This window comes from Dermacentor variabilis, unplaced genomic scaffold, assembly GCF_050947875.1.
Source record: "Dermacentor variabilis isolate Ectoservices unplaced genomic scaffold, ASM5094787v1 scaffold_12, whole genome shotgun sequence".
In the NCBI taxonomy this organism is placed as follows: Eukaryota; Metazoa; Arthropoda; class Arachnida; order Ixodida; family Ixodidae; genus Dermacentor; species Dermacentor variabilis.
In genome coordinates this window covers 42,304,440-42,329,417 of record NW_027460280.1, presented here as the reverse complement: position 1 = coordinate 42,329,417, position 24,978 = coordinate 42,304,440, and the positions used below count along the sequence as shown (strand labels likewise).

The 24,978-nt window shown below is 49.0% G+C and overlaps 1 protein-coding gene across 1 annotated transcript in view; it reads right to left on the bottom strand.

Annotated features, from left to right (window-relative positions):
- The window catches only part of LOC142565811 (uncharacterized), a 65,086-nt gene extending 50,665 nt beyond the window's left edge, over positions 1 to 14,421 (bottom strand). The window contains exon 1 of the mRNA XM_075676348.1: positions 14,312 to 14,421. Coding sequence (XP_075532463.1) covers positions 14,312 to 14,421 — 110 coding nt within the window. The remainder of the gene's footprint in view (positions 1 to 14,311) is intronic.
- Positions 14,422 to 24,978: the final 10,557 nt, after the last annotated feature.

Here is a 24,978-nt window from a genome sequence, read left to right as displayed (position 1 = left end):
TATGTTTATCCATTTGTTTTGGTTCCTGAACTCCGCCTTTTCTTTTGTGAGCTGAATTTATTGCTTTTACTTTGAGTTCATTTTCTATAAAATACGTTATTCATGCCGATATTGCCAAAATACGTCCCTAGCCTGGAGTGCTCTGTAGATAGATAGATAGATAGATAGATAGATAGATAGATAGATAGATAGATAGATAGATAGATAGATAGATAGATAGATAGATAGATAGATAACGTGTTCAGACACACATGTGGGAGTGACGCTGTCTCGCAATATATCAGTCCCGTTTGCACGTGTTTCTCGAGCATCCTTGATCTTTTTGCGACGTGAGAACACCAGCCACTTGATACAACCGAGCAGGCCAGAACAAGTCAAACCCACGTCACATGGCATTGCTATTTCCTCTAGTCCCGAATATTGTCAACTTTCGATTAATGTGTGGAATTTGCCTAATTTTATGCCAACGTGCTGGGGACTTCATTGAAACCAAGTCAAGGTGGCAGAATGAGTTTGTATATTTTACAGTGAGTCATCATATCTACAGAATAATTACATATCTATTAATTGTACAGTCAGTCATGCAACGTTTCTTCATAAAAGGAATCTAATAGCCTGCTCAAATTACTGGCTGCAAGCATTACTAAAAAGAATATATATTTCACAGTTGCTACGGAAACGCCCCACGTACCCGCCGTGGTTGCTCAGTGGCTATGGTGTTGGGCTGCTGAGCACGAGGTCGCGGGATCGAATCCCGGCCACGGCGGCCATCATTTCGATGGGGGCGAAATGCGAAAACACCCGTGTGCTTAGATTTAGGTGCACGTTAAAGAACCCCAGGTGGTCAAAATTTCCGGAGTCCTCCACTACGGCGTGCCTCATAATCAGAAAGTGGTTTTGGCACGTAAAACCCCAAATAATAATAAAAAAAAAACGCCCCACGTCAAACGTCCCGTCAAACGTCCCGTCAAACACGCTAGTGCCTTCACCATACCGGTCGTCAGTAGCGATAGATTTCACCCGAGAGTAAAATAAAGGTGCTTTAGGTAAGCAGAATGTTAAATTTACCCACGAAGCTCATAGTTTGTGGTCCATTTCTTCCCACAACTGCACAGAAGTAGCAAAAGTAAGTCCTGTACACAAACGTGCCGCGACTTATTTCGCGTACACATTGAATACGTGGCTGGTTCTCATTTCATTCAAACTCAATTTCCCTCGCTAACCCTGCCTAAATTCTTGGTTTGACGCGAACGCCGTCGTTTCGTACATTTTCAGCTGGCGAAAGTTGAGCGCGCTAAACAAATGAAAGAGGCAGAAGCGCGTCTGCACGTTCGGTTGAGCATCGGTTCGGACGCGAGTCTTTCGCGACACTGGAGCCGAGTGTTACTGCGAGGCACAACGCTATAGCAGCACGTAAATCGGTCGGCGGCCCTCGTGCAGGCCTCACAAGCACCCCGAGTATCTCCGCGATGGCTCGTAATTAAAACAGCGCGCATATCCAGCAAGGGCTTGGCTCTCAGTCACTGCTCTCAGTCCAGCAGGCATGTACCGATCAGGTTGCACCGCCCCCGGCGCAGAAGCCCCGCCCCTGAATCCGCGGTGACTCGACCTGGCCGATCGAAGCGGCTTGAATGGAGGGCCCCCGCGGTTCCCTTTCTCACCGAGGGCCGTCTTGGTGGGGATTCAGCGACCGGGCTGCCTTGGGCTGTGCCGCAATAATGCCTTCCATGGATCCGCGGGGGAAGCAAACACAGGCGCTTTTAGACTGCTGTAAACGAGAGGATGGATGGAGACGCAAGAACAAGATGGCAGCGGACAGAGTGATTCATGAAACCGAGCGCCCGTCGCCGTTAGGAACAAAGTGCGGGCGTAAAAAAGAATGGCGAATCAGATTGCACGATGACCCCGAAGTCGTGGCGCACTGACATGGGAAGCAGACTGGGCGGACGTACGGTTTGTGAACAATTTGCCGACGTGGGTGCATCCTCGTGACTTCCCTTGCACTGCATATGCTGCAACAGTGGTTGCGCAAAAATGAGCATGCTTTCTAGAATAGGCTGCCCTGGGGCGCGAGAAGGGCCGTCGTGTGAGGGGGCGAAACGTTAGAAATTCCGCGAGAATTTTGTTGTCTTATACATGCGCAGTACGTGTTCGCTGATATGAAAACACGACTGAAATATCTCTATATTAGCTGAAATGGCCGTTAATAAGAAAGCCGTCGTTGGTTATACCATACTGTACTCTTAAAAAAGATGGTTGTAGTTTACTTCAGGTTAGTAACGGTATAGTGGTAGTAACACAAGTGGTAGTAGATTTATTAACTAAAAAGGTAGTGACCGTTACTAATGGGACTCACTAAAACTTTAGTAACCGTTACTAATGTACTCACTTACCAAACACGAAACGCACAAACCGCTAACCAGCACAACTGAATTTTAATTTCAAATTTAATATAACGGGGACTGTTTGGTTATCAGAGCCATTTCCAATGTCATATTCGGTCGTTGCCATTGTAAAAGCGTAACAAGGTAAGCGAATGAAAACGAGAACCACGTGCTTATATTATTTTTGTCACATTCATTCGCTATGGTACATATATTGTGATACAACTTCGAGTAACTGTATGTACAGAAAGTCATGAATGGTAAACAACAACAGCACACGTACAGAACAACAAAGTGACTACGCGACATTTAATTTATGACCGATTTCAGGGGTATTCATAGCCGTATACCTAGCTTGGCGGAGCATTAGTACCGGCGAGCGCCCATGTATGATAGGATAAATAATCAGGGCCCGAATTCACAAAGCTTTTTGTTCGTAAGTGCTGTTTTTCATTGGCTGATCGCTTTCGTTAATAGTATGTCCTACATCACTATTGGCTGGCATGAACGATTTTAGCGTAAGAACGTTTTGTGAATACGGGCCTAGTTATGTACCTCAATTTCTTTATTGTACTGTCTACACAGGCGTGCCCGACGACGTAGCACATAACTGTTACGGTGCTTATCTATATATTGTATAAAACTGTCACAACGAGGCGCAATACACAAAGACCAGGACGAGGTGCACTCTTGAACAAATGTGCACCCTTTAGGGTGTATATTTGCCGCACAACAATAATCGTCACCTATCTTGCTTGCGTTTCCTTTCTTGAAAACGCTGCGCTCGCTACTTTCCTGTCGAGAATGCTCTGTCATGCTGATAACGGGCATGCCACCGTGACTTGGAAGTACCGGGCTCGCAGCGTTGAAGAAAGGAAATGCGGACAAGACAGATGACGATTATCGTTGTGTGCCAAATATACACCCCAAAGGGTGTAACTTTTGCTTAAGAGTACAGTAGGCTTTATTAACTTAGCCTGCGTGCACTTTCGGGGATCACTTATGTTAATAAATAAGCAGTAAAAAGTTAATGAATGTCCATGGGATGTAGTAACTGCCGTGGTTACTAACTTTTTTTACAACCGTTTTTGTTAAGAGAGAGAGAAAGCTCGTGATTAAAATGCAGAGAATTCTGCCGGCGTATATGTATAGCGTTATGCATGTTACACTCTCCTTAATATGGAAGGCGATCGGGAACAGAAAGGGAGGGCGTGTGCTCGTCGGTCGAAGCTGCCAGTTCAAAGCAAGAACGCCATTTGGTGTCTCTGTATGGTTGAACATATGTGGGTAACGCTAATGTCCATCGAGCTTGAAGATAAAATTAGGAGTTTGTGCTGTCAAGGCGCAGACGCGTGTAGATTGCTCACGAGCGTTGGAGGATTGAGTGCTGATTCTATCGCAAGCCCGGTGCAATCCTGCTATGACGTCATCATGCTTACGGTGTACAAATAGCGACGTCCAAGTTTAGCGACGCAAGTTGGAAGATATAAACGGGCTGACATCGAAGCAAATGGACGCGAGAACGCTGCAGTCATACGCCACGAATCTCCAGCCAGCCCAATCTGTATGAAGTATAGCTCAGGCTAAGAATGGAGGAAAACTACGCGGGAAGTGAACTTGGAGTATAGGCCTATAGAACTTTGATATGATTAACTGCCCGCGACCATGTGCAAGGTGTATATATATATATATATATATATATATATATATATATGTTTTGATTCGCATACGGTTCCATTGCTAAAGTGAATTTTCTCTAAGAACATAAATACTGCGCTCGTGCTCCTATAACGTTGCCATGGTAAGTAACAACAGCTGTTTGCATTTTCTTGCGACGTTTCCGTTTCGAGTGCCTCAGAATTATACACGTGTCCGAGTTTGTAGCAGTGCTGTCCACTGTGCACTCTGTTTCCTTCTGCTCTGGGCCATTCAGTCAAATTATACATGAAACAGTGTGCACTGACGTAGGCAGTATAGCGTGTGTCCCAGCTACCGTTAGCCAAGCTGTTCAAAGGAAACAAAAAATTAGGACCACGGTGCAAGATGCAGTTATAAGATCTACGGTTTTCGGTCCTCAGATGTCTGAGAGCCGAACATCATAAGTACTAAAATCATGTATTGCGCCACGTATATATATATATATATACGTGGCGCAATACATATATATATATATATATATATATATATATATATATATATATACATATATATATTTTCCCCATTAAGCAGCTTGGCTGACGCTAGCTGGGAGACCCTATATAGTCTTCAGAAAACCGGCAGCCCATGGGATGCACCATGTATCCGTCAATAGTAATGCACTCGCGTGCTGCTTTTAAGTTTCCAGGCATTTACGCAGCATAAAAGATGGCATGAAATGCACATGAACCAGCTCCAACTGTAGCATCTGTTTGGATCCGACCCGCTGGTACGATCTGTTGGGAACTCGGCGCTGACGCCCGTGGTTGTACCTGGGTCGCAAGCCCCAAGGGTAGCGTTGGCCTGGCGGCCTGGGGTACAACTGGAAGCATCCGAAGGTCCCGGCAAAGCATGAGTCGACTGGTAACAACGAAACAACTTGTTTATTTTAACATCGCAAAGAGTTGGCGGTCAGGTTTGACCGAAGTAGAGAGACGGGAGAGCACTTCACTCAACTGAAGAAATCGGAGCCCTCCTTTTTGGCGTCCGGGGGCAGCTGTTTTTATACTCTCGCAGTTGAGGGCAAGAAGGAACCCCTCAAAAGACGAGCACGTGAATGTACAATGGGCTAATGGTGACGCACACTGTCGTAGCGATGCCGTAGCACCATGTCGAGCACGATCTCGTAGCACCCTGTCGTGGCGCTGCGCACGATCTCGTAGCACCCTGTCGTGGCGCTGCGCACGATCTCGTAGCACCCTGTCGTGGCGCTGCCGGTCGGACACAATGACTGTAATGAGAGGATGGTCCCTGCATTGGCATCGCCTGTTTCGGGCACAATGACTGGAACGAGATCCCTGCTTTGGCATCGCCTGTTTCGGGCCCAATAACTGGAATGAGATCCCTGCTTTGGCATCGCCTGTTTCGGGCACAATGACTGGAACGAGATCCCTGCTTTGGCATCGCCTGTTTCGGGCCCAATAACTGGAATGAGATCCCTGCTTTGGCATCGCCTGTTTCGGGCACAATGACTGGAATGCGAGGAGGATCCCTAGGCGGTCGCATCGCCGCAGACGCGCCTGGAAACACCTGGCGATGAGTGTTGCGGCGACGACGATCGGGCCAAAATGTCTGCCGCCCCGCCGCAGTCGCGCCGGCAAAACCACGTGTCGCAGGCGAAACGCAACAGACCGCCCCGCCGGGGGAAGGAGATCCCGATGGACAGGGGACTGCATCCGCTGTCCGGAGGGATGTCGCTCGATGATGCTCATAACCGAAGTCGGGCGTCCCTTGACGTTTCTTGAGCGCAGCGCACAGAGAAGGCCTCGTTCTCTCGTTCAGGTTCGCACGGGACACTGCAAAGTGACTTCGGGAGAGTTCACATTTTTGTTCTCGTTCCCGGCAAGCGTTAGAACTACGCTGAAAACTCAACCGCTCAGTCAGCAAGCACGGCACAACCCTCACTAAGCCCTGCCAGGCTCTTTCCCCTTTTTATACCACTGCCTAGTTCCTTACAGTAGTCTAGCATCACTCAGAACGCGTCCACAAATTGAAAAATTGCACTAGAAAGCATATCATCACTTTGAAACACTAAACAAAAGCAATATGTTAAAAAAAAATCCTGCCTCAGGAAGAAAAACATCAGTAACAAACAATTTTGAGGCTGATTCCTACGTTAGGGGCTTCGACTTAAGCCATCGGCGTTACCGTTGAGACTCCCCTTTTTGTAACGCACCTCAAAGGAATATTGTTGTAAAGCGAGGCTCCAGCGCAGGAGGCGGCCATTTTTGGGAGAGATGGTCTGCAGCCATTGGAGAGGGCAGTGATCCGTCTCAATGATAAACCTCGAGCCGGCAGATAGCATGACAATTTCTGAACGGCCCACACGAGACACGCACACTCTTTCTCGGTGGCGCTATACGCCTGCTCACGACTGGTCAGCTTACGACTAGCATACAGGACGGGGTGTTCTACTTCTCCATTTTCCCGTTGGCACAGTACAACGCCCATGCCTCGCTCACTAGCATCGCACTGAACAATGAACCCTTTTGTATAGTCTGGCGATCGTAGCACAGGCTGGCTTGTTAGGGCACTCTTTAGGGCGCTAAAAGCTCTTTCCTTTGTCTCGTCCCAGACGACTGTTTGAGGCTCTGTCTTTCTTAGAGCATCCGTCAGGGGAGCCGCGATATCAGAGTACCTAGGGATGTACCTCTGATAGTAGCCGGCGACACCCAAGAACGACCGAATATCGGTCTTTCTGCGCGGTTGCGGAAAGTCTCGCACAGCGGCCACTTTTATTTCAGAGGGGCGGCGACGACCCTGACCAATCACGTGACCGAGGTAGACAACCTCGGCCTGTGCTAACTGGCACTTAGGAGCCTTTACTGTCAAGCCTGCTTCGCGCAGGCGGGTTAGCACTGCCCGCAAGTGTGTCATATGCTCAGACCAGGATGCGGAGAATATCGCTACGTCGTCTAGATACGGTAAAGCGAATTCTTGCTGTCCCCGCAACACTTTATCCATGAGACTTGAAAAACAGTATGGCGCGTTCTTCAAACCAAAACTCAACACTTTAGGACGGAATGTTCCCATTGGTGAAATGAACGCCGCATACCTACTAGCCTCTTCTGTAAGTGGAACCTGCCAATAACCCCTGACAAGATCTAGGGTGGAAATAAACTGAGCGCTACTAACTTTCTCAAGGCGCTCCTCGATGTTAGGGATCGGATAAATTTGATCCTTAGTGATGGAATTAAGCCTGCGGTAGTCGACGCAAGGACGAGGTTCCTTGCCCGGTACCTCAACTAAAATCAAAGGGGAGGTATAATCACTCTCACCTGCCTCAATAACACCGAGCTGTAGCATTTTCTTTACCTCAGCCTCCATAATATCGCTCTGGCGGGGTGACACCCGATACGCCTTGGATCGTACTGGCTCTGTGGAGGTAAGTTCTATATCATGAGTAAGTACAGAAGTCCTACCAGGCCTCTCAGAGAACAGACCTTGAAACTCTTGTAATAGCCGGTGTAGTTCGGTTTTCTGCTCGGGCGACAGCGGTGCTTTACTGATAAGGTCACTAATGATTTGACCGGTGTCTTCCCTGTTCGTCACTGAGCCTAGTCCCGGAAGCTCGACTGGAAGCTCTTCAGGAACGTTTATCATCATGCACACCACTGCTTCCCGTTGTCTATAAGGTTTGAGCAGATTACAGTGGTAAACTTGCTGTGCTTTCCGCTTTCCTGGCAGACTTACCACGTAGTTAACGTCCGACAGTTTCTGAACAATTCGTGCTGGGCCCTCCCACTGCACGTCTAGTTTGTTGTTTAGCGATGTGCGCAATATCATGACCTCATCGCCAACCTCAAAACGACGGGCCCTGGCTGTCCGATCATAATAAACCTTGGCCCTCTGCTGGGCCTTTGTCATTGCTTCACCTGACAACTCCTGTGCCCTTCTTAAGCGTTCGAGGAGCTTAAGTACGTACTCCACCACGACTGGGTCGTCGCCCCTACCTTCCCATGATTCTCGAAGCATGCGAAGCGGAGACCGAAGCGAGCGACCGTACACCAGTCCAGCTGGCGAAAACCCCGTAGCCGCATGCGGCGCGGTCCTTAAAGCAAACATCACCCCAGGCAGACACAGCTCCCAGTCAGTTCGATGTTCAAAACACAACGCTCTCAACACGCGCTTCATGACGGAGTGGAGCTTCTCAACGGAATTCGACTGTGGGTGGTACACTGAGCTGTGTAACAGCTTTACCCCACACCTTTCGAGAAAAGTTGTCGTCAAAGCGCTAGTAAACACTGTGCCCTGATCTGATTGGATTTCCGCAGGAAAACCAACTCGCGCAAATATGGACAGTAGTGCATTAACTATCTCAACTGAGCTGAGTTCTTTAAGCGGCACTGCTTCAGGGAACTTTGTCGCTGGGCAGATCACAGTCAAAATGTGTCTGTACCCCGTGGCTGTTACCGGCAGAGGTCCCACAGTATCAATAACGAGCCGTCTAAAAGGCTCCGTAATGATAGGTACCAATTTCAACGGCGCCCTCGATTTGTCCCCTGGTTTGCCCACCCGCTGACAAGTGTCACATGTCCTCACGAAATGGTCTGCGTCCCGAAAACACCCTGGCCAATAGTACTCTTGCAAGAGACGGTCCTTAGTTTTCTTAACTCCTAGGTGTCCGGACCACGAACCCCCGTGTGACAAGCGCAACAGATCCTGACGATAGCATTGAGGCACGACCAGCTGATCGAACTCCACTCCTCTGCGGTCTAGATACTTCCGGTACAGGACTCCCCCTCTTTCCACAAAACGCGCAGTTTTCCTGGCGATACCTTCTTTGACATTGCAGCGCACGTTTTCCAGGCTGCCATCCTTTTTTTGCTCGGCTATCAAAGCCGACCGGCTGACTTTTAGCAACCTATCAAGTCCGTCTGACGTAGGCGCGATGAGCAAATCAGTAGATAGCTCTTCTAACTTTCCCGCGTCGGGCGTTTCCTCTCCAGTATCTGGCGCCTTTAACGTTACAGACTCAAGTCTATTCAGTTCGGGCGTGCTCTGAATATCAGCTTGCTGCGCCTCTGACCCTTTTTCGTTGTTTGATAACGTCGGCCCCGCAACTACCGCCTTTGCAGCGAGCTCCCGAACCTTCGATCTGGTTAAGGCCTGAACACTAGCTTCACCAAACAAAAGCCCCTTCTCGCGCAGGAGGTGATCGGACCTGTTTGAAAATAGGTACGGGTACTGGGGTGGCAGCATAGATGACACTGCCGCCTCTGTCTCAAGCGCTCCGAAAGGTCCTTCAATAAGCACTTTTGCTACCGGCAGACACACGCTATGAGCTTCCACGGCTTGCTTGATCCATGCGCACTCGCCCGTGAACATATGGGGTTCTACGTAAGACGGGTGAACTACATCCATCGTAGCTGCGGAATCGCGAAGCACTCGGCACTCTTTCCCGTTTACGAGGAGGTCTCGCATGTAAGGCTCGAGAAGCTTCATGTTCTCGTCAGTGCTGCCTATTGAAAAAAACACAACTTTTGGTGTTGTTTCCGGACACTGCGCCGAAAAGTGACCCGGCTTCTGGCACGTATAACACAAGCGCGCTCGCCTCATCTCGAACCGCTTTCTGCGTTTGGCTGCCGCCGTCTCTTTACGTTTGGTCGGACTGCTTTCGCTCGCATCCGCACTACGCGTGTCCTCCTTTGCTCTCATGGGTGTGAACTTCGGCCTCTCAAACTTCGAGCCAAATTCACCCTTTTGACCGTCCTTAGCTCCGCGAGCTCGACGCGTCACAAACTCCTCGGCTAGCTCAGCGGCTCTAGCCACCGTACTCACGTCTGGCCTATCCAAGACCCAGTATCGCACGTTCTCCGGTAACCGACTATAAAACTGTTCTAGCCCGAAACACTGCAGAACTTTATCGTGGTCACCAAACGCTTTCTCTTCTTTGAGCCACTCCTGCATGTTCGACATAAGCCTATACGCAAACTCTGTATATGACTCACTTTTGCCTTTCTCATTTTCCCGAAACTTCCGACGGAACGCCTCCGCAGACAGCCGGTACTTTTTTAGCAGACTCGATTTTACTTTGTCGAAATCCTCTGCTTCCTCTCTATCCAAGCGAGCGACTACGTCGGCCGCCTCGCCGGGTAACAAAGTGAGCAAGCGCTGTGGCCACGTTTCCCGAGAGAACCCCTGCTTCTCGCACGTTCGCTCAAAGTTAACCAGGAACAAACCAATGTCCTCTCCAAGCTTAAACGGCCGCATCAGGTCAGTCATTTTGAACAATACGCGTTCTCCTGCACCGTGTGCCTGACTTCCATTACGAGCGCGTTCCATTTCTACCTCAAGACGCTTCATTTCCAAAGCGTGTTGACGGTCACGCTCTTGTTGCTCTCGCTCTTTCTGTTCTTTACGTTCACGCTCTTCTTTTTCTTTTGCAGTCTCCCTCTCTTCAATAGTCTCAAGGCATTCCGACAGCTCGTCATCCTCAGCCTCTAACTCAAGAATAGCCTTTAGCAGTTCTGGTTTTCTGAGTTTGTCTGAGACATCCAGACCCAACTCTCTTGCAAGCTCCAACAATTTCGGTTTGCGCAACGACTTCAAATCCATGGCTGCTCTGAATGCTGCTTTCTCTACTGCTTACTATTGTCTTGCCGCAAACTAACCCGGCAGCAACGACAACCACAATTACCAGCTCTGTTTCTGACACTAACAAAAGCCTGGCAAAGCTCAGAAGAAGAAAGTCCCGCACTCACCAAACCTCGCAGGCCGGAATTCCGCGCAGTCGTTCCGCTGCAGGCAACCAGTCGTCACACAGGGCTCGTTGCACTGCTCCCGGATCGTCGTTGAGCTGCTCAGCATACTGTCAACTGCATCTCTTTGCTGCTGGCCTCCGTTGTCGCGATCTCGCCGCTGGCAGACCGTTGTTTGAAGTCGTAGGCGATCTCACCGCTGGCAACCAGATGTTTGGATCCGACCCGCTGGTACGATCTGTTGGGAACTCGGCGCTGACGCCCGTGGTTGTACCTGGGTCGCAAGCCCCAAGGGTAGCGTTGGCCTGGCGGCCTGGGGTACAACTGGAAGCATCCGAAGGTCCCGGCAAAGCATGAGTCGACTGGTAACAACGAAACAACTTGTTTATTTTAACATCGCAAAGAGTTGGCGGTCAGGTTTGACCGAAGTAGAGAGACGGGAGAGCACTTCACTCAACTGAAGAAATCGGAGCCCTCCTTTTTGGCGTCCGGGGGCAGCTGTTTTTATACTCTCGCAGTTGAGGGCAAGAAGGAACCCCTCAAAAGACGAGCACGTGAATGTACAATGGGCTAATGGTGACGCACACTGTCGTAGCGATGCCGTAGCACCATGTCGAGCACGATCTCGTAGCACCCTGTCGTGGCGCTGCGCACGATCTCGTAGCACCCTGTCGTGGCGCTGCGCACGATCTCGTAGCACCCTGTCGTGGCGCTGCCGGTCGGACACAATGACTGTAATGAGAGGATGGTCCCTGCATTGGCATCGCCTGTTTCGGGCACAATGACTGGAACGAGATCCCTGCTTTGGCATCGCCTGTTTCGGGCCCAATAACTGGAATGAGATCCCTGCTTTGGCATCGCCTGTTTCGGGCACAATGACTGGAACGAGATCCCTGCTTTGGCATCGCCTGTTTCGGGCCCAATAACTGGAATGAGATCCCTGCTTTGGCATCGCCTGTTTCGGGCACAATGACTGGAATGCGAGGAGGATCCCTAGGCGGTCGCATCGCCGCAGACGCGCCTGGAAACACCTGGCGATGAGTGTTGCGGCGACGACGATCGGGCCAAAATGTCTGCCGCCCCGCCGCAGTCGCGCCGGCAAAACCACGTGTCGCAGGCGAAACGCAACACATCACATCAGTGGAATTTCCCCGGAAGAATACTTCCGCCACATAACGGTCGAGGAAACACGTGACAGACACGTTCCTTTCAACAGTCTCTGACTTTGGGACCCTTGTCTGTATACCATATTTTGTAACAAATTGTTATGCACGAATAATAAACTGAAACTGAAACTGAAACCGCTGTTCAGTTGCCAGCTAGCGCTCGATGGGGCAGAGAACAAATGGTCACATCAATGAGGAATTTTTGTTCTCGGTCTCTCGTAGTGCCGTGTGAAGTAAATGCGACTCAAGCTCAACGTTACTAGATGAGGTGCGTATCTAGTAACATTGACTCAGGTCATTTCTACTTTGGCAAGACAGGGGGAAGCAAGAGATTTTTCATGAGGGAACAGCACGCACAGCAAACGCAGTAGCAAGAATGAAAAAGCAATGTTATGTTACGCAAAAAGAGGTTTATAATTTTAGACTCGGGGCCTTTCCGCCGATTCCACCCCCACCTCTCCTCTTCCCTTCCTCATTGATGTTATATCTCAGCCGCACTGGAGATAAGGGCAGACGTCTCGGATATGTATAGGTAAAGAAAGAAAATAGAAAAAAAAGAAGAAAAAGGCAGACCAGAAAAATAAGTTTTCTTTTTATGGCGAGTACAGGGCAAGACAACAGTTTTCTTCACACGGTTAGCAAAGTGTTAACAGTAACGAAGCGCTTGGATAATTTGTGTACAACGGTTCTCATCGTCACGTGGTATTTTTTTTTTTTTTTACACGTTTGGGCGTTTTCGCTGCTTTGGAAGGCTCGTGAAATGTCTCATGCTTGGTCAAACGTTGGGTAAAACGCCTTACTCTACATTGCTTGTATGTTTATAGCAACCTAATAGACAACTCAACAGCACACAATCCTGATTATATAATGTCTTACTATAATGAATGCCTTTCGATTTTCACATTTTGCGAGTGTTCAGTAACTTAATGTGCATTGAGTGTGGCTCATTTGACGCTTTCTTAACTAAAGTCAAGTGAATGTCTATCGAATGTGAGCCAGTTGACGTTTTCTTTACTTTAGTCAATTAAATGCGTATCGACTGCCAGTCAACTGACGCTTTCTTATTTTCAGGCAATTAAATCTCTACCAAACGTACTCATTACAAATTTCGTTGAATTAATTTTCTATGGACTCCATATGAACTTGGTGCGCAGTAAAATGAAACTCAAAGTACGTTTTTGTAAGGGATACGTACTCGGTCGCCTTCAGCTTATTAAATTAGCGACAGCAACAAATTTACTTATCGCGCGAGGGAATAGGGCATGACAGAGGCCTGGCCATAAAGTTTGTAAGAACAGACTAATGGAACGCCGCTTTTGAATTTCATCCGAGTGCATTGACATCAGTTTCTTCAATTAAAGAAAACACTTAGAGGGACGCCCAATTTCACGCGGTAAAACTCCGCAACGCTGCTTCGACTTGGCTCTCGCCGAACTTCCACGCGAGAGAGACAAATGCAAAACACAAAGATCGTAAAGACACAAGCGTACGAACATCAAAATTTCACAGTTTAGGCTATAGAAAACATGTGAATTTGGCACACTTAATCGTGAGAAACTGAGGGCGGCGTGCACTTGCAACTCTTGATTCTCACTTTTCTTTCAGGGCATGTGTACGTTTTACGTTCGTGAGGGTGGACGAATGCGAGTGCTTGTATCCATGTATGTGTTGTCATTGCGCTGCATCCCGGATACTGAAACGCCAACAAACCACCCCAGAGAACAAGAACTTGCTTCTTTTTTACTTGCTTCGTCTTAGTAGACAATACGAGAGTAGGTAATGCATTTAATTTATTCACTTGACCCCTTAAAATTAGCCGATACACTTGAACGTGATCGTCATTATTTTGCCTTCTTCACATAGAATGCAAGCACAGAATATCGCCGCAATATTGCAACCGTCCTCAGCGCAGCGAATGCCTGTTCGCACGTATTTTTTGAGCAAATGGCTGTGCATTCACATGGGGCACGTGCGACCAACACGATGGAATGCGAAGACAGAGACAGTGGTCATAGCGCCATTACAGTTGTCCACACGTCGAAAAGCTACCAGTGTTAAACTGTGGTTAGGTGTATAGCACAGTTGGGTTATTGCGCGATCACACCAAAGAATAACGCGCGACTGCAACGGTCGCCCGCAGGGCGGCTCGAAGCAGCTCGCTGTGTATTCCTTGGGCATGGCGCCACTCTGCGCGGGAGTTTCGTGCCCATGGGTGGACGTCGTCGTGCGGTGCACGACTGCGGTTCGCGACGACTAGCGATGCTGCAGCGCGCGCGCCACGACCACCGCGCCTTGGCGCATGTGCAGCCATGTCGCGGTGCACGTGGCGGAGGCGCGGCTCCGGAGGCGCGCCACCGTCTCTCACCTGGGTGAATGGCAGAGCAAGCCGGCCAGGGGGTCCGGCTCGGCGTTGACAAGGTCGGCCAAGTCCGACTGTGAGCACTTCCACGCCTCGTCGTCGTCCCAGAACTCCATAGGGAGGGCTTCCAGAATCCTCTAAGGATTCTGGAACCAGAACCTCGGGGTTCCGAATCCTTAGGGCACGTGCAGCACTCGTGGCCGCGAGCGCACGATTGCGCCGAGAAGCCCCGGCCGGGCACAGGAGGCAGTGATGTGGCTTCCTCCGGTCGCGGCGGGGCTTCGGCACTCGCTGGGGATTCCTTTTGGACGGCCACGGCTGCGCGGGGGTGCACAAAGAGCGAGCTCGCTATACGCCGCCCGCAACCCGAGCCCCCGCCCCCGGCCCCGACGCCGCCCGCGGACAGAGCGCGAGCCGAAGGCAGGCTTCGGTGCCGGGAGCTCGCTACCACTCACTCAGACGCAAAACAGCAGGCTGCACGAGTGCGTTAAGCTAGAAGACAGCGGATCCCATACCTTATTCCAGCCGTCCTGCGGCAACGGGTGCACGCCGGCGCATCGTCTCTCCGTGCCGCACGAGCGTCGTCGCACCGAAGGTGTCGGCGTGGCGCACGTCGGTGGCCACGGAGGAGCGTCCGCCGATCGACCGTCCGCCTGGTCCTCCCGGCCGTGCAGATGCGCGGAGGCAGCTCAGCTTTGTTTCAGCCTCGCGGGCCCCCCGCTACCTGGGCGTCAGCGAAACCCGATCTCCGCGGGCCGGGCGCACGTGCGCCGGCGGCCGCCGCCTGGCTCCTCCCGTCGGTGTCCGCACCCCTGGTCCCTCGCGCAGCGGCCGTCGTCGCGTCGGGTGGTGGCGCACCGCTCTGCAGCTGGCCGCCGGCAGCAGCAGCGACGCCGGGGACCAGTGTCCCGCGGTGTCGCCGGAACCATTACCCGGACGAGGAAACGCGCCACGGGCTAATCGGGATTGCGTGAGTCCCCAAACGTGGCGTAAAGCGGCGTGACGTCGTCGCCGCCGCCGCGGGAGCCACGACGCTGGAATGCCCCTGCGCGCTTCCTGCAGGGCGCCTACGCGGTGTCGCCCGCTCGAGATTTTCGCGGGCTACGCGCATCCTCGGTAGTATGCACCATTCAGCCGAGAGACAAGTGTTTCAATGAAATGTGCCTTGCCGAAATATTCGTCGAGACATGCGCGAATGGCAGTTCTTTTTTTTCTCACACTGTTGTTCTACTGCTTGCATGTTTATCGCCATTGGTTTAGAACTCGACGGAGAAAATTAATATGTAAACACTTATCGACGCTTCGGTGTTGGTCATACAGAGTACACCATTTAGTTCCTCCACAGCGTCAATCAGTTCGGTATTCCAATATCTGCAAAGGCGATTACGCTGTCACTTTGACAACTCAGCTTTGTGAAACTGTATGAGTGGCTGGAATCGCGGCTGTGAAAATATGTCTCACATATACGAATACCACGAGCAGATCAAAGAAGAGGAAATACAGATTCACAGCGATGGAATACCGAACTATATGACTGCCTATACCGGCCGTGTCCCAGCTAACTTGGACCAAGATTTAAAGATAAAGAAAAAAAAAAAGGAAAGGGACGCTCTAGAGAAATCGTACCAGCTGCATCTTAGCGGCAGTCGTGGGTGCTTATAACTAGCATTCTTACATTACTAAATATTAATTACTTAACTGTTTCTATTTGGTCAACATTTTAATTACTCCTTGAATCTCTGACATATCAATTATAATGTTATGGAGTGCCTCAAATAACCTCGTATTCGAGCATTTTTGTGATGGTAAAGTTTGCCGGGTCATTTGTGCCGAGAAAAAATAAATCCCGCGAAAGACTGTAAAAAAAAAAAAAGTGATGGGGCGCTTGCGCGACCGCTATTGTGCTGCGCTCAAGCGCGCAAAGGGTGAACAGGCACGGCTGTGGTCGCGGGGAAGTGGTACAGGGCGTTGCGCCGGTCGTAGGCATCCGGGCCTCCGGCTCTTGTCGCATAACGGCGCAAATGCATGCTACTGGCCGAGCGCTGACGGAGCGATGAGGCGTTCGACAGTGCGAAAGAGAATAAAATAGCTTTCTATTCTGTTTCGAGGAAGAAAAGGGTGAATCGCGTGATAATGACGGAGGGCGATGACTGCTACAGTAATTTGCCCGTTTGGTAATTATTACCTGATAACTTTCTACGTCCGAATTCATCCAGACGACAGAGGGAGAGTTAATTTTCGCAGTCGTACTGCTGCCGTGCGTGTTCACCCGTAGCACGCTTGAGCGCGACACAATAGCAGTCGCGCAAGCACCTCATCACGTGTTTTTCTTTTTGAGCTGCTCTACAACTTTATAATGGACATGCTAGAGGTTCAAGCAATAGTTAAAAAGCTGACCAAATAAGAGCAATTATTTATATTTTGTGATGAAAATACACTGGTTGTAAGTACACGCGACAACCGCTAATATGCAGTTGATACGATTTCTCTAAGCTCTTGGCTTTTCTTTTCTAAGAACCTACGTAAGAACTTTTTAATACAGGTCCTGAGAGCGTATTCACAAAAAGATCTTACGCTGAAATTGTTCGTGAGAGCATATTCAAGCCAATAATGATGCTGCACATATTATCGGAGAATGCGCCTGGCCAATGGCCAACATCAATTACGAACACCAATCTTCGTGGATTCGGCCCCCGATTTCGAAACTATGAGAAGCCGACCGGCGTGGGTGCAAATTCATTCAGCTTTCTCAGCCAAACAGGCCCCGCTCACCCGGCGCGCGCGCAAGCTGCCGTCTACAGCAGCGTTCCTCGTCGGCTGGCTGACGACCAACGTCTGCCGGCCACTCGCGGTCACCGCACGCGTTCTTCGAGCGCGACCGTTTACGACCCAGCGGCGATCAGTGGCGCTAGCGCGACAAGCAGAGAGAGCTCCCGTCGTGCGGGTCGCCTATTAGCGCCCCACGAGCGACGCCGATTAGGCCGCTCTCTGGGGGGGCCAAGGGCGGCCTACCTTCACGCTCATTCTCGCGGAGACGGCGCGGAAAGCACGACCGGTGCGCGACCTCCCGTCTTCACGAAACGCACGGACCACGGCGGGAAGGCGCCGAGGCCGCCCTGCCCGCCTTTGTCATAAGTTGTCACTGGGCGCGTGACCGGTGCTCTATCGGGACCGTGCGGTGGGGCTGGAATATTATTATTGCCGGCGCTCCGAACTCGCCTCTGCTGCGTCTTCGCGAGTTTTGACTGCGCTAAAGTCTCTCGGTTGTCACGTTGTTCACCTCCGTGGCTCGAGGCGGTGACCTGATGCGGAGTTCGCGGCCGGATGGTCAGACGATTTTTTTTTTTTTTTTTTTTGCATAAAAGCGCGTAAATGTGCAAGCTGGAAGTGAAGCAACAGGAGGCCCCGAGGCAAAACTGTCGGGAGAACCTTCTGCGAAATTTGGATTAGTTGCGGGTATTGGAAGAGACGGTAGGTGCAAAAACTGCGATTTAAGTGCAATATTGCCCAGAAGTATAGAAGTGAAGTTCATTCCTTCTTCACGCGCATTAAAGCAGGTCTTACGAGGGGTACGAAAGGATGTCCTGGTTAATATAAACAGGTCAAACGGACGTTCTGTCATAGGACTCGCATGTTACCGCCAACGCCCAGACGGATATTTACTTGACTGAAAATAATTAGGCGAAGTACTTGGATCTTGTAAATGCTGAATTCCAAACAAGTAGGCACCAATATGTTGAACGAAAGTTGTATGACTGGTAGTCAACGACTGGTATACTTAACTCGGAACTCGGAAACGAGAAAATGGTGCAATGACTCCTAAGGTGATTTTGGACATTTAATGCGTTTGTCAAATCTCAAACGAGACTTCAGAAGAACGCCAAGAAACGCGGATGCATCGAGAGGATGCATTTCACATCGAGGCAACGTCTTGTATAGAGATCCAATATTTGGCGTCCACCGAAAGTCATGAAGGCATTTTTCCGGCAGTAATATTTTACCAGCTCTAACGACACCGTGTGGCATCTTTAGCAAGATCCTTACAGAGTTTCGCCGCTAATGTGCAAATAATGATTCGATAATAATATTGTGATGTTATCTGCGTCTGGGATGTATTTGGAATTGTGAAGAGAATTAAACAAGGCATTAATACGTAACATAAAAGGCAATGACCCCAGAATGAGGTATTGATGGATGCCGTAAACTTTCGATTCAAATTAAACTTTCGAACTTGAATAACCTGTAGCATAGCTGCCTTAAAGATAATTGTACGTATCCGCATTAGTGTAAGCATTACCCCACATACAGAGATTTAAATTAATAGATAGGCGAAAGCTGGTATTCTGAGCAATAGTACATTTACCTCAGATGCCGTACGGTTCGCGTAGAACAATAAAGAAAACTAGTTAGTTTGTGGTATACCAAAAGCTTTCGTCAGCCCAAGAAATGCGGTGACATAAAAAAGAAGGAAAGTGAAATAAAGATGCCTGTATCTGTACATCGTTTCGCGTATTCTCCGAATTCTACTAGCGCCGTATCGGTATATAGGATAATTAGACGTAAGATCAAGTCGACGGGCATCAATATATTATATTCGTCCAGCGTTTGTGTCAAGTGGATTCCGAGGAACTATTTAAAGAATTTCCAGAGGAAAACAAGTATATCTGATGCACGATGTTTGTTGCTATTCTAATGAGTTTACACACGCTTTTAATAAATGCGAGTCTGTGTAGCCCTTCGGACGAATGCGCTCTTGTTGACTAGCAAGATCCTTACAGAGTTTCGCCGCTAATGTGCAAATAATGATTCGATAATAATATTGTGATGTTATCTGCGTCTGGGATGTATTTGGAATTGTGAAGAGAATTAAACAAGGCATTAATACGTAACATAAAAGGCAATGACCCCAGAATGAGGTATTGATGGATGCCGTAAACTTTCGATTCAAATTAAACTTTCGAACTTGAATAACCTGTAGCATAGCTGCCTTAAAGATAATTGTACGTATCCGCATTAGTGTAAGCATTACCCCACATACAGAGATTTAAATTAATAGATAGGCGAAAGCTGGTATTCTGAGCAATAGTACATTTACCTCAGATGCCGTACGGTTCGCGTAGAACAATAAAGAAAACTAGTTAGTTTGTGGTATACCAAAAGCTTTCGTCAGCCCAAGAAATGCGGTGACATAAAAAAGAAGGAAAGTGAAATAAAGATGCCTGTATCTGTACATCGTTTCGCGTATTCTCCGAATTCTACTAGCGCCGTATCGGTATATAGGATAATTAGACGTAAGATCAAGTCGACGGGCATCAATATATTATATTCGTCCAGCGTTTGTGTCAAGTGGATTCCGAGGAACTATTTAAAGAATTTCCAGAGGAAAACAAGTATATCTGATGCACGATGTTTGTTGCTATTCTAATGAGTTTACACACGCTTTTAATAAATGCGAGTCTGTGTAGCCCTTCGGACGAATGCGCTCTTGTTGACGAGTGTGGTGGTTTAGTGTGTGCAGGTAATCGCTGTCTCCCTCGCGCTGTGCAAGTGTCTGGCGTTAGTGCTTCTTGGTGAACCTGTCGGGTGCATGACGAAAACGACAAGCGTAACACGTACATGCACAGTTCGAAGAAGCACACGAGACGAGCGCTGGACTTACACAGCTGATAGTCAGCCAGAGAGAAACAACAGAAGCGCTCAGCACACGCGCCGCGCCATGCAGCATGTATCACGGACGAAGGAAATAAGCCAGGAGGGAGCATTACGTCACGGCAGCCAGCATTCGCAAGCCAACTCTCCGTGAAGTCATCCCCATTTCGTATTTTTGTCCCTCAAAAATGTCGGTCGAATACGTGACCCTGCTCGGCAGACTTGCTCGGGCCAGTGTACTTGATTCCCGGTATATAGGTTTCAATCGACGCACACTTGTTGGGATGCTTTATCAACGCCTCTGCGCCTTCCCGATGTGCTCGTGCATCTTCAATAATTTATTACAGGGAACGCATTTATCGTCTTCGCTGCAACGTGCGTATGCGGCCAGCTGCACGTTGCCGTCGCATGCCCGTTGTCTTTGGCGGTCTTAAGAGCGTGCGCTGGGCACGCCCATCACGGCGGTGCATGGCACACAGAAAACTTTACGCGACGCGATCACGTGTTGGCCCGACTTTTCTTGGCTTCAGTTGTGCTACCTAATTCACCTTGCTGTTTCTTTCTCCCTCCATGACAGGGAAGAGTCTACTTGGACAAGCGCACGGCTGTCAGACGAGAGACGGTGTGATGAAAGATACGGACGCTCCTGAACCGGACGAAAGACTAGACGCAAACGAGGCACGTTTCTTTCATTGCAATCAGCTATGCACTACGATCAGCTTACTGTCAGTTGCCTACAAACTATTTACTAAGGTAATCGCATATAGAATCAGGAACACCTTAGACTTCTGTCAAGCAAAGGGCCAGGCAGGATTCCGTAAAGGCTACTCAACAATAGACCATATTCACACTATCAATCAGGTGATAGAGAAATATGCGGAATATAACCAACCCTTATATGTAGCTTTCATTAATTACGAGAAAGCGTTTCATTCAGCCGAAACCTCAGCAGTCATGGAGGCATTACGGAATCAGGGTGTAGACGAGCCCTATCTAAAAATACTGAAAAATATCTATACCGGCTCCACTGCCACCGTAGTCCTCCATAAAGAAAGCAACAAGCAAGGAAGGAAGGAAGGAAGGAAGGAAGGAAGGAAGGAAAAAGTGGAGAAGGAAAGGCAGGGAGGTTAGCCAGTTTAGCTTAACCGGTTTGCTACCCTACACATGGGACAAGGATGGGGGAAGAAAGCAACAAAATCTCAATAAAGAAAGGCGTCAGGCAGGGAGATACGATCTCTCCAATGCTATTCACAGCGTGTTTACAGGAGGTATTCAGAGACCTGGATTGGGAAGAATTGGGGATAAACGTTAATGGAGAATACCTTAGTAACTTGCGATTCGCTGATGATATTGCCTTGCTTAGTAACTCAGGGGACCAATTGCAATGAATGCTCACTGACCTGGAGAGGCAAAGCAGAAGAGTGGGTCTAAAAATTAATCTGCAGAAAACTAAAGTAATGTTTAACAATCTCGGAAGAGCACAGCAATTTACAATAGGTAGCGAGGCACTGGAAGTGGTAAAAGGATACATCTACTTAGGGCAGGTAGTGACGGCGGATCCAGATCATGAGACAGAAATAATCGGAAGAATAAGAATGGGCTGGGGTGCGTTGGGCAGGCATTGTCAGATCATGAACAGCAGGCTGCCATTGTCCCTCAAGAGATAAGTGTATAATAGCTGTGTCTTACCAGTACTAACCTACGGGGCAGAAACCTGGAGGCTTACGAAAAGGGTTCTACTTAAATTGAGGATGACGCAACGAGCTATGGAAAGAAGAATGATGGGTGTAACGTTAAGGGATAAAAAAAGAGCAGGTTGGGTGATGGAACAAACACGAGTTAATGACATCTTAGTTGAAATCAAGAAAAAGAAATGGGGCATGGGCAGGACATGTAATGAGGAGGGAAGATAACCGATAGTCATTAAGGGTTACGGACTGGATTCCAAGGGAAGGGAAGCGTAGCAGGGGGCGGCAGTAAGTTAGGTGGGCAGATCAGATTAGGAATTTTGCAGGGACGACATGGCCACAATTAGTACATGGCCGGGGTCGTTGGAGAAGTATGGGAGAGGCCTTTGCCCTGCAGTAGGCGTAACCAGGCTGATGACGATGCACTACGTGTCCCAAGTTTTGCGTTCGGCAGAAGTAGGAGCTTTAGGAGTTAAGTCGCGACCGGCTCACGCTGCAGGCTCTAAGAGCGCCGCTGCGTTTCTTTCTTGCCTTCTTTCTTTTTAAATTTTTTTCTATAGACAACGTGACTTCGTGAGAAATTGTATATTGCTCGGCCCTGCAATTATGCATTAGCCCGTGTTATACATGCCTTCGCCCTCTACCATCACGTTTGCTTACCCCTGTATTTGTATCATGTTCCTTTGTGTGGGTCAGCCGACCGCATTTTCCCTGGTGGACTATTCCTGTTTCTCCTTATCTCTGTTCTCTCTCTCCTCTGACTGTGTTTAGAATGAGGGCGGATGCCAGATTATGATAACAAATAGGCGCGCGAGTCGGCATCCTAAGCCTTCGGAGAGAAGGCAAGCACACTCTTTCTCATCTGACAACGGCAAGGAGTTGAGTCATAGCTATAGGTCAGCACGATTTGGCAATATGTTAATTTTGTCTGAGTAATGAGTGTCTATGGCATGTGTCAGCTTACAAATTAGTTAATAACTACAAGCTTTTACGATTTTTATTTCTGCCAATGATGCTTTCATTACAATAACGGCTTTCCTTTCCGTACTTCAGTGTAGAGGACAGCGCATGATAGACTTAAGGCAGCTAAATGTGCCTCGATTTACTCTTCGTGCGAGCTGTTTTCATCACGCGGATATGCATCTCAAGAGGTCATCATCCCATCCATGACTCTTGTAAGAATGAAAGGCTCTTTCACATAAAACGAAAGCGTGCTCCAATCCCCTTTTACGCTGTAGATAATTTTCTTTTGCGCGATTGTGAATGTCGTATGGCCCCGCTACGGTTAAGCACGTCACTTCTCCCAGAATGAGCAACAATGCGACAAAAGGTGGCCGTCAAACACTTCTTCTGTTACGCGTTTGGGACTACATCTACTATATAGTTTTTTTAGTGCAGCGAAAAGACAGAATGATGGTCAGTGAAATAAGTAACACCTGGAATATTGAGGCAAGGCACGCGGTATCAAATGCAACGTGGTGAACGAGTGCGTCAGTCCCAGGAGGAGCCCTACGAGGCGTCGCAGCAAGCAAACATTACATTCCAAAGTGCATCGACGCTAATCACCAGCAATGCATATTATGTTAATGCTTATGTCGCCTATAAGAATTCTTAGTTTTATAATTAACTGGACAGATTGCGTTTTCAAGTATATGGTGGACAGAGTTCAGGGTATGGCCAAAATGAAGAACGCGGATTGCATCCGAGTGCCGTAATATTATTTTAGAAGGCCGGACTGCGCAGGCCAGGGCAGCATCTCAGAAAAGCTACAACTTCGGCGAATAGCAGCCAAAGTCTAGAAATCCCGCCGTAAAAAGTGTGACATTTCCCTAGATGCCGACTCATTTCTCCGTTTCCCCAAATAGTATTTCAAATGTCTAAATCCAAGGAAAGATCCCCAGGCTTGGCATCCCTGACTCCACTTGTGGCGCACCCAGGAAGGGAAAGCAGGGAGCCTCTGCCGCGAGGGTAGAAAGAGATAATGCGACCTATGCTCGTGCCTCGCAAAGCATTGGGAGAGTGGGGACGTGGAGTAAGGGGGCGGGGGGGGGGCGCGCTTGGCGCCGCCAGAAGACTCGATCCCGGCCGTCACGGCCCGCTCGGAACCGCGTGCTCGTCGGCGCTGAAAATCCGCGGCAGCGAGCCGCACCTGCTTCGGCGGACCGATACAAGCTAATGGAGATGTCTATCGCTACTCCGCCTATCTCGACTACCCGCGCTTTCCCGTTGCGAAGCCGAAGCGCGCACAAACAGATCCGACCGACACCTGCGCCTTTTCTGTTTCCTCGTGTTGGTGCGGACCTGAAAGGACCGACACTTGATACACGGCGTCATACTCGCGCCGGTTAGTCACGCAGTCCCGAAGAAAAAGGAAAAAGAAATGCAGAAAGAAGGCACGGGAGGGGGGACACGAGCGGTGCGCAGCTCTTACCGGTGGTAAATGAAAGCAACTCCACGCTTACAGCATGCGCGCAGCTAACCTCCGATGCTGGAAGCCTGTGCGGAATGATTATTCGCGGCGCCCCTTTGTTCGCCTATTCCCCCCCCCCCCCACCCCTTTTATTTTGCGGCTGGTGGATGCAATTGTCCTCTCCGTTGAGTGGTGTCCGAAGCATCTCCGCAAAAAAACAAAAAACAAAAACAATGCGAGCTTCAGTTTATAAACCCTTTCACTCTTGAACCCGAGTAAGTATAGTGCGTACGTCCCGCATATGGCTTCGAGCATTTTCAAATGTTTCGGCTAAGCTGCTGCACCGTTGCTACTTGTTAATTTATGCCACTTTCGAAAGAAAAAAAGAAAGAAAAGGAGGTCTGTTATCGTTATGGGAGCCTTTGCAGTTCTATCTGCTTTGTCGTTTGCTCTTTTTAATGACTGTCTTCAGTAATGAGTGTTACAGAACACTGTGCTGTCCAAACAGGAAATTGAACCTCAGTTGCACCTTACCAAAGCCATGGTACTTGGTAGAGAGTAGTATCGGTTTGGACAGTCCTTTTTGCTGTGTTCGTTTATCGTGCGTCCCACTAACGTAATGCGATAATGCTAAAGTTATACGGTTAAATATTGATGTCACGCTTCTATATGCCAATTTCTCGCTCGTCGATAAAGTCAAATGAAGGTTGCCGAAACCGTGTCAAATTGTTTAAAGCGAGCCATCGATCTATTTTGGAACTTTGGATGTTATGACGTATTGAAGCCTTGCGATTGTTTGCAGGCTCAAGCTCCAAAGAAAAAACTGTCACGAAAAAAAAAAAAAGAAAACGTGTTTAGGAAATGTGTGAAGAAAAATAAAACGAAAAGAAAAGGAAAACGCACGATGTATTTTCCGAACCATGGCA